Genomic DNA, 15648 nt, shown 5'->3' with positions numbered 1-15648 from the left:
AGATGGAGCCCATGTCTTGTACAGCTATCAGGACATAAAACTAAATATTTCCTAGATTCTAGACGTGATCTATTACAATTACTCTGATATGAATGGTTATACTGTCCCAGAATGCTCCAACTGAATTATCACTGTAATAGTGGTTCACTGAATATCTCATCAGAGAAGCGTCCTTCTGTAGATGGTGATCAGCATCGAGAACCACAACTGGTTATCATACCAAGAATAGGGAGCCTCGAGGGGCTTAGATCTAAATGGGACTTTTATAAACACACCTCTCCCCAATCTCCGGAGCATTGATGAGTGTGAGAGTCAAAGGTGATAGAAGACTACAATCAATTTTGTTTGGTTTTTGTTGTTTGTTTTGTTTTGTTTTATGGATGTGGTAGTGCATTTGGGAATTTACATCAGAGCATGTATATAACCCACACAATCTTATGCCTGACAAAAACTCCACTATAGACAGCGATAGTGGGTAGGAAATCCCATTTCCATCTGAGGAACTACTGCCATTTGGTAGCTTTCAGGAGACAGGAAATTTGGGTTTGCAAAGCATGGTATCATTTGATAGGTTTAACATGATCTAAGGGATGACCTCAGACCTAATAGTATTTGGGTAGCACAAATGAACAAGACCTTTTTTATGTTTTTGTTTTAAAAAAAAAGGTCAAGAATTAGAGGGTAATGAAATAGGATTTTCTGAGAGGGGCTTGGAGAGAGAATGAGAATAATATTAGTCATGGTGTGAAATTCTCAAAGAATTTATAAACATACTGCTTTTTACAAAGTACCTACACAGAGCCACCTTTCTATTAATAAACTATAGAAATGAGGGTTGGAGGAAGGATTGACAGACCCGAAGAGGACTAGTATTCCATAGGAAGACAAACAGAATCAACTGACCTGAGCCCTTGGGGGCTTCCAGAGACTGAAGCATTAACCAAAGGGTGAGCTCACAGTGGACATAGCCACCCCTCACATATGTAGAGAATGTGCAGCTTGGTCTTTATGTGGGTCCCCCAACACCTACAATGGGGACTGTCCCTGAATCTGTTGCCTGTCAGAGGATTCTGTTCCCCTAACTGGGCTGCCTTGTCTGGCTTCAGTGAAAGAGAATACACCTAGCCTTGCAATAACGTGATATATGTATATTTGTGTGATACCCAGAGGGGTCCTCCCCTAATCTGAGGAGAATAGGATGGTGAGGGAAAAGGGAGAGAAGATTTGCATGAAGGGTATTAGGAAGAGAGGGATGGCTGATAGTAGAATGTAAAGTGAATAAATTAAAAGAACAAAATTAAAATGAAATACCTACACACATAGAATGATGAATGTTCACCTGTTAATAGAGGGAATATAAATTAATAGATACATTTTGAAAATTGTGTAGAAGGCTTTTAATACATCATACTATGTATAATAGAGTAGAAATGGCTTTGGTTGTTAATCCTGCTTATTTCCTGGTTACATTCGATTGGAGTCCTTTTGTCTATCCTTGTGCACTAAGAAATTGCCTTTCTTTAAAGCTATCGGGCATTTATTGTATTTACAGATAAATTGGTTTTGCTTGTGATCTATTCAGTCAGCCAATGTCACTGGGTATGTGTGTTAACTTAGTCATCTTGCTGTTGACTTTTGACATCGTAGGTTGTGTATTGAATAGTCCTTTATGTTATAGTTCTATTCGTAGAGCATCTAATCTACCACAAATTAATGAACATCTTTTAATCTCATTTTATAGTCAAACAAATTGGCCAGAGATTGAGTGTCAGGAACTATAATTTTTGATTATAGATTTTAAAAAAGATTTATTTATTTTTATTTATATGAGTACAATGTAGCTATTTTCAGACACACTAGAAGAGAGCATTGGATTCCATTACAGATGGTTGTGAGCCACCATGTGGTTTCTGGGAATTGTACTAAGAACTTCTGGAAGAGCAGTCAGGGCTGTTAACCACTGAGCCATCTCTCCAGTCCCCAAACATTAAACTGACTCCAGCATAGAACTAAGCTGTCTCTTCACTCCATAATGAGAAATACTCATCCCTGAGACAACCAACAGTGCTAACTTAAATATGTAGTTATCTATACTACTATCAGAGACCAAAGGGAAGGAAGGGTGGACAGTTTTTGAGGGTTGTAATGCCTGTACCATGGCTCTGCAAGGCTAATCCCTAAGGAGAGACTGTTCCTGTAATTTCTGGAATAAGCAGGAAGCTTCAGAGACATGAGATAATAATTCTGGTTATGATATTTCATTGATGCACTGAAACTCTACGTAGCACAGTGGCCTTATACTAGAGAGATTTTGTTTACATGACACATGGCATCTGAGTGGAGGAATACTGTAATGAGAAAATGCCCCAATGAGATTGAGCTGTAGACAATCCTGCAGAACATTTGTCCTTTAGGGATGTATGGAGAAAATGGGTACACATTCAGGGTAATGGTGCTTCTAGACTGTTTACACTTGATTCTCTGAGAAAACAGAAAAAGCAAGTCAGTAAAGGTCACTCCATCCAAGGGCTTTACATCAACCCTATTTCAATTTCTGCCCTGACAGCCTTTGATAATAGATAATGATAAGGAAGTATAAGGCAAATATTCCCTTTGTTTCTCCAGTTGCTTTTCTCCTGATACCCCACCATGGCAACATTAATAAAGTAGTCCAGTTGTATGGGGAGTTTTGAAAGCTGTGTGAAGACCTGGCCCAGTGTCATCAGGACCAGCAGCCCACACACAGGTCACTGGGAGCTCAGAAGAGCTACAGAGCACTCTCCATCCTAAGTGGAACTGTGAGTCAACTTTTTCTGCCCACTGTCTGCCCCAGGAGAGGCCACCCAGAACTCTCACTTTCACAGGTGGGAGTGCCGCTTTGGAGCACATACTTCTGGCTCAAGGCCAGACCTGGCTCCGCTGCATGAGGACCAGGTTCTGCCATCAGAACTCACAGCCTACCCGGAGAGATGAACACCCAGGAACAATCTCCCTCTGGAGACCACTGGCCCATAGACCCACAAGAGAGACTAGCTCAAGTGAGAGAAAACAAGATCACCTAGCATCACCTATAATACAAAGGCAAGAGATAAGTGCAAGACTCTAAGAAATGGAAACCAAGACAACCTGGCAACATCAGAACCCAGTTCTCCTACCACTGCAAATAGCGGATATTCCAACTCACCACATAAACAAGATTTTGGCTTAAAATCATACTTCATGATGATAATGGAGATCTTTGAGAAGCACATGTAAAAAAACACACTTAAAGAAGTACAGGAAAAACAAGAAAATACATGAAAACAAGTGGAAGCCCTTAAAGAGGAAACATAAAAATGACTTAAAGAGCTAAAGGAAAGTACAAACAACTAGATGAAGAAACTGAAAACAGAAATAGAAAGAATGAGGAAAACACAGAAGAATACAACCCAAAAGTTGGAAAACCTAGCAAAGATTACAGGAGTCATAGATGGTAGCATCACCAACAGAATACAAGAGATATAGGAGAGATTCTCAGGAGCAGAAGTTACCATAGAAATCATTGAAACAACAGTCAGAGAAAATGCAAAAATCAAAAAAGATTCTAACCCAAAACATACAGGAAATCCAGTACACAATGAGAATATCAAACCTAAAGATAATAGGTATAGAAAAAAGCAAAAACTCCCAACTGAAAGGCCCAGTAAATATCTTCAACAAAATTATAAAAGAAAACTTTCCTAACCAGAGAGAGAGAAAGAGAGAGAGAGAGAGAGAGAGAGAGGGAGGGAGGGAGGGAGGGAGGGAGGGAGGGAGAGAGAGAGAGAGAGAGAGAGAGAGAGAGAGAGAGAGAGAGAGAGAGAGAGAATGATCAAACAAGAAGCCTACAGAACCCCAAATAACTGGACCAGAAAATAAATTCTTCCTGACACATAATCGTCAAAAAAAACAAATGCTCAAAACAAAGAAAGTATATGAAAAGCAGTAAGAGAAAAAGGGCAGGTAACATATAAAGGCAGACTGATCAGAGTAATATCAGACTTTCCAACAGACACTAAGAAAGCTAGAAGATCCTGGACTGATATCATACAGACCCTAAGGGAACACAAGTTTCAGGCCAGGTTATCTCAACAAACTCTCAATCACCATAGATGGAGAAACCAAGATGTTGCAGGACAAAAACAAATTTATACAATATCTGTTCACAAATCCATTCATACAAAGGATAATAAATGCAAAACTCCACCACAAAGAGGGAAACCTCACCCTTGGAAAACCAAAAAAAAAAAAAAAAAAAACCGAATCTTGCAACAAACACCAAAGAAGAAAAGCACACAAACATAACTCTACCATAAACAACAAAAATAGCAGGAAACAACAATCACTATTCCTTAATATCTCTTAACATGAATGGACTCAATTTTTCATATACTATCAGACTGGGTATGGAAACAAGATCCACCATTTTGCTGCATATAGAAACCTCATCTCAACAACAAAGACAGGGACTATTGGATAAAACTTTCCAAGCAAATGGTCCCAAGAAAAAACTGGAGTAGCTATTCTAATATAGAATACAATAGCTTTTCAACCAAAAATTATCAAAAAAACCCTTTTTACTCATCAAAGAAAAAAAACCTATCAAGATAAACTCTCAATCCTGAACATCTATGCTCCAAACACCCACATTCACAAAAGAAATTCTGCTAAAACATATATTACACCACTCACAATAATAGTGCTAGACCTCAACATACCACTCTCATCAATGGAGACATAGTAGAGGCAGAAACTGAACAGAGACCCACTGAAATTAACAGAAGTTATGAACCAAATGCATTTAACAGACATCTGTAGAATATTTAATCCTAAAACAAAAGAGTATACATTCTACTCAGTACCTCATGGCACCGTCTCCAAAACTGACCACATAGTAGGTCACATAACAAGCCTCAACAGATACAAAAAGATCCAAATACTCCCATTCATCCTATCACATCACCATGGACTAAAGATGGTCTTCAATAACAACAAGAACAACCAAAAGCCCACATACACATGGAAACTAAATAATGCTCTACTCAATGATAGCTTAGTCAAGAAAGAAATAGGGGAAAAAATCAGACTTTTTAGAATTTAATGAAAATTAAGGAACAACATACTCAAACTTTTGGAATACAATGAAAGCAGTGCTAAGAGGAAAGCCCATAGCACTCAGTGCCTCCCCGCAAAAAAACAAAAACAAAAACAAAAAAAAAAAAAAAAAAAAACAAAACAAAACTGGAGAGAGCATACACTAATAACTTGACAGCAAAACTGAAAGCTATAGAACAAAAAGAAGTAGATATACCCAAGAGGAATAGATGGCAGGAGATAATCAAACTCAGAGCAGAAATCAAAAATAGAAACAAAAAGAACTATACAAATTATCAACAAAACCAAGAGCTGGTTCTTTGAGAAAATCAACAAGATTGATAAACCCTTAGTGAGACTAAACAGAGGGCACAGAGAGAGCATCCAAATTTACAGAATCAGAAAGGAAAGGGTGATATAACAACAGAAACTGAGGAAATTCAAGAAATTATCAGATCCTACTACAAAAGCCTATACTTAAAAAAAAAACAAAAACAAAAACTGGAAAATCTAGAGGAACTGAACAAATTTCTAGACATATACCAGGTAGTAAAGTTAAATCAGGATCAGATAGACCATCTAAACAGTTCCATAACCCCTAAAGAAATAGAAATAGTCATCAAAAACCTCACAACAAAACAAAGTCCAGGAGCTCATGGGTTTAGTGCAGAATTTGATCAGACCTTCATAGAAGACATAATACCAATACTCTCCAAATTATTCCACAAAATACAGACAGAAAGAATACTACTCAATTCATTCTTTGAAGCCACAACTATGCTCATTTCTAAACCATGCAAAGACCCTACAAGGAAAGAGAACTTCAGACCAATTTCCCTCATGACCATTGATACAAAACAACTCAGTAAAATTATTGCAAATTGAATCCAAAAACACATCAAAACAATCATTCACAATGATCAAGTAGCTTCATCCATGGGATTCATGGATGGTTCACTATATAGAAATTTATCAGCGTCATCTATATAAACATATAAACATATATCCATATATCCATATAAACACTCCAAAAAATGATCATTTTACTACATGCTGAGAAAGCATTTGACAAAATCCAACACCCCTTCATGTTAAAATTTTGGAAAGAACACGAATTCAAGGCCCATACCCTAAACATAGTAAAAGCAATATATTGCAAACAAGTAGCCAACATCAAACAAAATAGTGAGAAAATTGAAGCAATCCCACAAAAATCAGGGACTAGACAAGGCTGCCCACTTTTCCCTTACCTACACAATATGGTGCTGGAATTCTGGCCAAAGAATTTAGACAATAAAAGAAAGTCAAAAGGATACAAATCTGAAAGGAAGAAGTCAAAATATCACTATTTGCAAACGACATATTATAATTAAGTGACCCAAAAAATTCTACCAGCGAACTTTAACAGCTGATAAACAGCTTCAGAAATATGGCTGAATAGAAAATTAACTCAAGCTCTGTGGAAGCGAATCCGGTGGGAATCTGAGCCATCCGAGCCGCCACCATGACGGTGGGCAAGAGCAGCAAGATGCTGCAGCACATTGACTACAGGATGAGATGCATCCTGCAAGATGGCCAGATCTTCATCGGGACCTTCAAAGCTTTTGACAAGCACATGAATTTGATCCTCTGTGACTGTGATGAGTTCAGGAAGATCAAGCCAAAGAACTCCAAACAAGCAGAAAGGGAAGAGAAGCGAGTCCTTGGTCTGGTATTGCTTCAGGGAGAGAACCTGGTATCCATGACAGTAGAAGGACCTCCTCCTAAAGATACTGGCATTGCCCGAGTGCCACTTGCTGGAGCTTCTGGGGGACCAGGCATTGGCAGGGCTGCTGGCAGAGGAATCCTGGCCGGTGTTCCCATGCCCCAGGCTCCTGCAGGACTTTCTGGGCCAGTCCGAGGTGTTGGAGGGCCATCCCAGCAGGTGATGACCCCACAAGGAAGAGGCACTGTTGCAGCCGCTGCAGCTGCAGCCACAGCCAGTATTGCAGGAGCCCCAACTCAGTACCCACCTGGTCGTGGGGGTCCTCCACCACCTATGGGCCGAGGGGCACCTCCTCCAGGTATGATGGGTCCACCTCCTGGCATGAGGCCTCCTATGGGTCCCCCAATGGGGATCCCACCTGGCCGAGGAACTCGGATGGGTATGCCCCCTCCTGGGATGCGACCTCCTCCTCCAGGCATGCGAGGTCTGCTTTGATCTTCGAACAGCATTATGTCAGTAGCTCCAAGGAGACGTGGACCACAGACCTGTTTGCTTGTTACGTGAGTCTTACTGGGTTGTCTGGTTTCCCTTTCAGGGCTCCCTCCCTGGGAATATGCCCTCCGAGGCCTCATCTTGGTCCTCCTCAGCTCCTTGCCTGTTTCTCAAGAGACTGTACATAGTCCTTCTTTTTCTGTGGCCTATGAAGCTGGTTTATAATAAACTAAGAGACTGTTATACATAAAAAAAAAAGAAAATTAACTCAAGCAAATCAGTAGCCTTCCTCTACTCAAAGGATAAACATGCTGAGAAAGAAATTAGGGAAAGGATACCTTTCACAATAGTAACAAAGAATTTGAAATATCCTGGTGTGACTCTAACTAAGCAAGTGAAAGATCTATATGACAAGAACTTCAAATCTCTGAAGAAGGAAATTGAAGATCTCAGAAGATGAAAGATCTTGCATGCTCATGGATTGAAAGGATCAAATTTATAAAAAGAGTCATATTACCAAAAGCAATCTTTAGATTCAATGCAATCCCCATCAAAATTTCAACTCAATACTTTAAAGAGTTGAAAAGAGCAATCTGCAAATTCATCTGGAATAACAGAAAATCTAGAACAGATAAATTTATTCTCAACAACAAAGACATTTCTGTGGGATTCATCATTCCTGATCTCAAGATATATTACAAAGCAATTATGTTAAAAACTGAATACTATTGGTATAGATATCAATGGAACAGAATTGAAGACTGATAAATGAACCCTCACACCTATGGTCACTTGATCTTTGACAAAGGAGCTAAAATATTCAATGGAAAAAGGTCAGCCTTTTCAACAAATGGTGTTGGTTCTACTGGCAGTCAGCATGCAGAAGAATGCAAATCGATTGTTTCTTATCTCCTTGTACAAAGCTCAAGTGTATGTGGATCAAAGATCTCCACATAAAACCAGGTACACTGAAACTATTAGAAGACAAAGTGGGTGAAAGCTTAAACACATAGGCACAGTGGAAATTTTCCTGAACAGAGCACCAATGGTTTATGCGCTAAGATCAAGAATTGATAAATGGTACCTCATAAAATTGCAAAGTTTCTGTAAGGCTAAGGACACTGTCAAGGAAACAAAATGGCAGCTAACAAACTGGGAAAAGATCTTTACCAATCCCACATCTGATAGAGGTCTAATATCCAATATATACAAAGAAGTTAGACCCCAGAAAATCAAACAATACTATTAGAAAATGGGGTCCAGAGGTAAACAAAGAATTTTCAACTGAAGAATACCAAATGGCTGTGAAGTACCTAAAGAAATCCTCCACATCCCTAATTATCAGGAAAATGCAAATCAGAACAACCCTAAGATTCCACCTCACACCAGTCAGAATGGCTAAGATAAAAAACTCAGATCACAGCAGATGCCGTGAGGATGTGAAAAAAGAGGACACTCCTCCACTGTTGTTGTGGTAGTAGGCAGGTAAATAACTCTTGAAATCTGTCTGGCAGTTCCTCAGAAAATTGGACATAATACTACTCGAAGACCCAGCTATTCCACTCTTGGGTATATACCCCAAAGATGCTTTAACACATAATAAGGACACATGCTCAACCATGTTTATAGCAGCCTTATTTATAATAGCTAAAAGATGGAATAACCCAGATGTCCTTCAGTAGAAGAATGGATACAGAAATTGTGGCACATTTATACAATGGAGTACTACTGAGCTATTAGAAACAATGATTTTACAAAACTAGTAGGCAAATGGATGAACTAGAGACTATCATCCTGAGTGAGGTAACCCAGTCACAAAAGAACACACATGATATGAAGTCACTGATAACTGGATACTAGTCTCAGATAGCTCTGAATATCCAAAAAAACATCTCACAGACCTTATGAAGCTCAAAAAGAAGAAAGTCCTCAGTCCTTCTTAGAAAAAAATCAGGTATTCATCATATATTATTATGTAACAAATTTTGTGAGCTATTATAGTATTTTATGAAATAAGAAAAGCAACATAAAAATTACCTGAAGACAATTTTGTAGGATAATTTTTATTATTACTTTTGTGTTATCTTTTTAATTGTTGCATTATTTGATTCTGCAGGTTGTGCAAATCAAAAGATCTGAGGTTTAGTTTGGCAGTTGTTCTTTACCATTGGATGCTGGACCTGCACAGCTGATTTTAGGGCTTAATTCAACGTCTACTCTTAATTATGCCAAATAAAGAAATTATGGCAACTGCTGATATAATTAAAAAACCTACAATGTATAAACCCCAACTGGAACTTGGAGAAGGCATTGGAGGAGGTCCGCTGTCTATGCTACCTCCATAGCCCTCTAGTAGACAGTTTGGTGGTTCCCATTTGTTGCTACAATGACAATGGTGTTTATTGTTGCAGATACCTTGCATATTGCATAACTGTGGTGAACAGGTGTTACTTGTCAGAAGAGACATGCTGACACACTTTCTGTTAATACATAAATAGTCTGGAGCACAAGCTGTGCCATCGTTCACTGCTCCAACGTCATCTATGGTTATCCCAAAATGATAGTCCATAGACCAGCAGGTGACATTATTGAAGCGAGCATAATGGACAGTTTCATGATTACTTCTTTCAGGAATTACTCTCACATTTTCACACTGAATTCTCCCACAGAACACATCAGTGAGGTTGCATTTTTTGTAGGTAGTACTATCATTACCGCAGTTACCGAAACGGTCACCCCGTTTGTTCATTTCCATGTAGCAAACTTCATTTGCCCTTCTACTTCCATGACCAAAAATCTTCTGGCACTGTTTATCAAGTTGATGACATGTCTTTTTATAACAATAACCATCACCACTGCAAAGGATTCCGTCCTCTTTATACACATCTTCTGGACACTCTGCTGAAGTTCCGTTGCACCACTCTGGAAGGTCACACTCATTTTTCTCTTTTCTACACAAGGTGCCTGTTTGAAGGAACTGGCAATCTTTGCAACAAAGCCCAAAAGCACACTGAGCATCAGGTTTGAGAACACAGTCCTTGCTACAGCATGGGTCATTTGAACAGGAATCAGAGTCCCCACAATCACACTGCTCTCCTTCCTCAACCAACCGATTCCCACACTTGGTCAGGGTCGATTTAGTTATGCTTAGTGCACCTGGAATATCGTACAAGCAATCTCTTCTACTAACAACTGAAAACATTTGTTCATAACTACAGTTGCTGAATTTGGGGGAATTTGATTTATATGGGGCCATTATGCAGTCTTTTCTCCCACAAGTACATCCACTTTCATCATGCAACATACCCAAGTTATGACCCATCTCATGTGCTATAATGAATGCCATGTCATACACTGAATTAGTAAGAAAACTGTTAACTGCACAATTAACCACTGAACAAACTGTGGCTACATTAGCTAAACCTAAATACACACCATAACTACGTCTGACAAAAAGGTGTACGATATCATGTCGATAACGTTTGACAATCTTCCAATTGCAGAACTCACTTAGGACATTTCTAATATCTTGATCCACATTAACTAAGTTTCTGGCACTCCATACTTCAGCTTTGGTTAAAACCACATCAGTTTCTATTTGACGATAATAACCGTTTAGTCCGTTGACTATTTGCAACATTTCTTGGATACAAATTGTGGTATTATTACCTCTATGAGCATATCTATTTTGGTCTATTATAACAAAATAATCAATAAACCTGTGGTGGGTCCACCAGTTCTCATATGGGTTTTGCAGAAGTATAGAGTCATTGCTTTCTTGAAGCTTCATTTGTCGTGCTATTTCCTCTTCTGATAACCCGCATCTCATGAGAATTGATTCTGACTCTTCACTGTCCATTTTATAAACCAGATGTTCAAATGTTGAAGTTGCGTTCTTGGGCATGATTTCATAAGTTGTGCCATTTATCTCTAGTATGCCCTGCAAACTCCCAAAACAGGTGTTAACAATGACCAGGGACTCTAGATCTTCATCCACATAGCCACTGTAGTAGCAGTCATTCTGTACAAAAGGCTGTTCTTCAAGGAGATCACCTTGCTGAGTGTAACTGAAGAGTAAGAAGTTTCTGGATATCAAATTTTTCTTGGGTTTCACAGTAATTATGTGTCTCTGACCCTCAATGTTCAGGCTATAGGACAGCCAACCTGGGGAAATATTATTTCTGCTAGTCACAGCTACCCTCAAGGGTATCACTACTTCTGGAAGGCTACTGTACTTAGCATATCCAGTTGGTGACCATGCAGAGAGGAAGAATATCTTCCACAGGCAGAACTTGAGAAACATGTTACTTTTATGAACCAAGGCCTTATCCACCATCACTGTATCCTATTAGAGAACAAAGAAGGAGCTTCAAAAGTCCTTGCTCCCCCAGTTTTCAGCTTTTTCTGGTTGCAGGCAGCGCTGGCCTTTCAGCGTTGAGTCTTAAGAGCAGCAGGACTAAAAGAAACAGGTAAACAAGCCAAAAATAGCAATCGATAAATCATGATCAGTTTAAGTTAGATGACATAACTTCACTGAATTGTTAAAATAATTTAAACTTTGTTCCACGGTATTTCAACAATGCGCTTCTATTTTTCCTTAAATATTATAGTACATACTTTGGCTTTCTCTAAATATATTTCTAAAGCACTCTAGCTCTTAATAACACAATGAAAAAATGACAAATTACCCTTAATTTCTTGTTGTTTGTGAATGTTCCAATTTCCAATCTTTGCTCAACAGTAACTGTAGATTTCCTTTGCTAAATGTCAAGGGTGTCATTGCTTTCATGTACTTAGTTGTAACCCTCTTCCACAATTTTGCTGCTTACTTAGGACATTTGTCTGTTTATTTCTGTCCTTTACTTGATATTGTTGTGGGTGTCAGAAACCTCTTTCAAGCTTAAAATTATTCTCATTTTTCCATATGTTTGTTTTAGTATTCTTACATATGAGCCTATACAATAATGTTAACACAAACCTTGTGTGCCTGTTGATATATGTGTAAAGGTGAGTTTATCCTGGCTGTACCCCTTGTTAGGCCATTACTTCCAAAGTTTAGTATTTTATTTATTGTTTGCTTGTTTGTAGATACATAAGAATGCAGGTATATATATGAGAATGTGTGTATATGTGTCTGTGTTTATATGTGTTTGTGTTCATCTGCCTTTCTGTGACTAGAGAAGCCTCCATTAGTTTTGGATTATACATGTCTGCATGCTTTAAGCAACATTCATTTTTACTGAATGATTTCTCTTGTCTCTTGTCTAGTTTCTTTAGTGTATTGTTATTTTGAAAAAATAAATAAGGAACAAGGTGTACTAACATATTCACTGCTAAAAGACTGTATATGAAAAATTATATTAAAAAGACATTTAGAGACATTATAATGAAACTTTGAGTAAAACATCTGACAAGGTAGTGACTATCCAAAATGCTTAGCTTTAGATTGGATAATTATTATAAAAAGCTTAGTTCTAGTATAAAAGAAAGAAATATTCATTAACAATGCAGCATTGTTGGGATTATATCAAGAAATGTATGTCAAAATTAATAAATAAAACTATAGTAATAGAGAGGTTAAAAAAATTAAAAAAATTTAAGCAAGCTCTTTCACTATGTACACAATAATTTTAGCATCCAGAACTCTAGAGAAAAGATACATTTTTTTTTCATTTAAAATTTGGTACAATTATTTTAACCTAAATTTCATGTTGGTTCCCAGATATTAGATTCTACCCAATTTTTCTCCCCACAACTTCATCTATTTATAGCTAGCTGCTTACCACCCAAATCTCTAATAATTAAGGACGTAATGAATCACACTAAAAACCTCACAGTCACCATAGCAAAAATGAGTGGATATATCTAAAGAAAATAAACGCCATCCCCAAATACAAACAATTGGCAAGATATTGAGGTCTGTATATGTTCTCCTACTAAGTATTTGTGCTTCTGTCCTTTTTCGAATCTGTTAAAGGCTTACCAGCAAATGAAGTGATGTCTATGTTCTTTTACTGTTATGGTCTTGCTTACCAAACATTTTTACATCATATCTCAGGAGCCAAGGTCTTTGTTTGAGAATGCACAAGGGAACTAACATCCTCCATTTGTCTCTCATGGCTTATGTTCTAGATTCACGTGCCTAGCAACAGTAGCCTCTCATCTCAGAATTTGGCAAGTGATGAAGTTCTACCTCATAGTTCCTTTACCAAGCCAACCAAAGTTATTTGTTTCTTCTCATATGTAAGTCTAACTTTTTTCTTCTCATATGCTATGTTTGGGTGCCTCTTGTGTGAATAAGACTCATTTCCAAATTTTAATTTTTTTTCATACACTGTAAAATTATGTGAACTTTCTATATTGTTCATATTATAATCACTGTTCCATCTTATTTAGTATTGAGCATAATAAAGAACACTCAAAGCACTTCAAATTGCAGAAAATAATTCCAGTCTTTTGAAATATACTCTTAAGAAATCAACTGTCTGCCATTAGTTTTATCTTTATCAAGTTGATGAATACCCCTGAGCCGTCGAACAGGTAGATACATTGTCTACATCATACAACTGTTATTCAAGCTAATATATGAAAATGAAAGGGACGGGGAGAGTAACAGCATGTGCCTAAAGTTTTCAGTGGTGGGCTAGCTCATAACAGAACACAGTAATCTGGGAGCAGTGAGTTTAATAGGTTGATTAGAAAATGGGGTAGGGGGACTTGTTAATTTTCTGGTTAAGATTAGAAATGTCTGGGTGCTTGATGACTTACCAGTCTGTTTGATTGAATCTTCCATCCTTTTTAAGGACTTTTTTGAGAATTTGTTCTTTATACTTTATTACCTTCCTTCCATTTCTGGAAGTTATCCCAGATCCATATCCTCATTCTAACAAACTTATCTTTAAGTATCCATCTTAAAATAAAGCAAAACAAAAAACAACAAGAAATACAACAACAACAACAAGACAATAAAGAAACTGGATTCCATTTAGTGCTTGCTTATTCTGTGTGATCATCATGTGTGCCAACAAAAAAAGTTTCACTATATTGAAAAAAACCATTTTTGCTTTTCCTGCAATTATCAGGTGCACATAGATTGAACAGATTTTTATCACCATTTATGTGTGTGGGTGGAGGGGTCGCACGCACTCTGGCTCATAGAATCTTTACATTTCCTTTCCCCCAATAATTTCTCTGAGTGTTAAGGGGAGCGTTTTGATAAGGATATTTTATACAGGGCTGAACTCCCCATGGTTTCTCACTTTCTGTGGATTGTTCAGTGTGGTTTCTGTGTCATTCACAAGAAGCTTCTTTGATGAGAGCTAAGCAACACTCTCATCTATGAGTACAGTAATATGTCATTAGGAGTCATTTTATTGTAATATTCATTAAATGGTAAAATAGTTGGAGGTATTCTCCTAGGCCATATGATTTAGTTAGTATAAACATAAACAGTAGAAATATGTGTTCCATATTAAGAGGTTAAACCTAAATCCAAACAAAATGAGATTGGTGAACCTTCCCTATTTTATTTATTTTTTCTTTTTTTACAACATTATTTTAAAAAACAAAGATAAATGTACAGATTTTAAGCATTTTTTGCATAAAAGTATACAATGCAGTTTTGTCAGTACTTGTTTTTTTTTTTTTAAAGGTTTGATAGTGTGATTACGATCTTACTAGTTACAATGAGCAAAAAGTACATGTAAAACAAGATGTAACCTGGAAATAGTCAAAGTATTCTTGTTGTGTAAACTTTTTTTTTTTTTTTTTTTTTTTTTTTTTTACAATGAGCAAATAGTACATGTAATACAGGGTGTAACCAGGAATTTGTCAAAGTGTTCTTGGTGGGTAAAAATTAAGCATGACTTTTTTTTTTTTTTTTGTTTTCTTTTTTTCTTGGACTTCACACAGTCTGTGAGTTGTTTCTGGGGCAGTGCGAGCCTCTGGGGTTAGCATCCCACTATCAGTGACTGCATATTATGTCTGTTCTTTTGTGACTGGGTTATCTCACTCAGGATGATATTCTCTAGATGCAGCAATTTTCTTAAGAATTTGGTTAAGTCATTGTTTCTGGTGGCTGAATTCCATTGTGTAAATGTACCACAATTTTTGTATCCATTCATCTACTGAAGGACATCTGGGTTCATTACAGCTTCTGGCTATCATAAATAGAGCTGCTATGAACATTGTGGTGCATGTATCTTTGTTGTGTATTAAAGTGTCTCTGGGGTATATGCCCAGAAGTGGAATAGCTGGGTCTTCAGGTAGTACTATGTCCAAATTTCTGAGGTATCCCCAGACTGATTTCCAGAGGAGTTGTATCAGTTTACAACCCCACC

The 15648-nt window shown here is 37.6% G+C and overlaps 2 protein-coding genes across 2 annotated transcripts; one reads left to right on the top strand and one right to left on the bottom strand.

Annotated features, from left to right (window-relative positions):
• Positions 1 to 6592: 6592 nt before the first annotated feature.
• LOC308429761 (small nuclear ribonucleoprotein-associated protein B-like) lies at positions 6593 to 7346 on the top strand. Its single transcript, XM_080928703.1, has one exon. The coding sequence runs from the start codon at positions 6617 to 6619 to the stop codon at positions 7310 to 7312; it is 696 nt and encodes a 231-aa protein (XP_080784829.1). The 5' UTR covers positions 6593 to 6616; the 3' UTR covers positions 7313 to 7346.
• A 2169-nt stretch (positions 7347 to 9515) lies between these two features.
• Positions 9516 to 11612, bottom strand: LOC308429721 (disintegrin and metalloproteinase domain-containing protein 26A-like; the record flags this gene model as incomplete). Its single annotated transcript, XM_080928619.1, has 1 exon — positions 9516 to 11612. The coding sequence occupies one exon, from the start codon at positions 11610 to 11612 to the stop codon at positions 9516 to 9518; it is 2097 nt and encodes a 698-aa protein (XP_080784745.1).
• Positions 11613 to 15648: the final 4036 nt, after the last annotated feature.

This window comes from Micromys minutus, assembly GCF_963924665.1.
Source record: "Micromys minutus genome assembly, chromosome: 14".
Taxonomy (NCBI): Eukaryota; Metazoa; Chordata; class Mammalia; order Rodentia; family Muridae; genus Micromys; species Micromys minutus.
Note: the sequence above shows the minus strand (reverse complement) of the source record. Positions and strands in the feature narration are given on the sequence as shown.

What these genes read in the sequence shown, in the direction of transcription:
- LOC308429761 (XM_080928703.1), top strand. Translation starts at nt 6,617, where the DNA reads ATGACGGTGGGCAAGAGCAGCAAGATGCTGCAGCACATTGACTACAGG.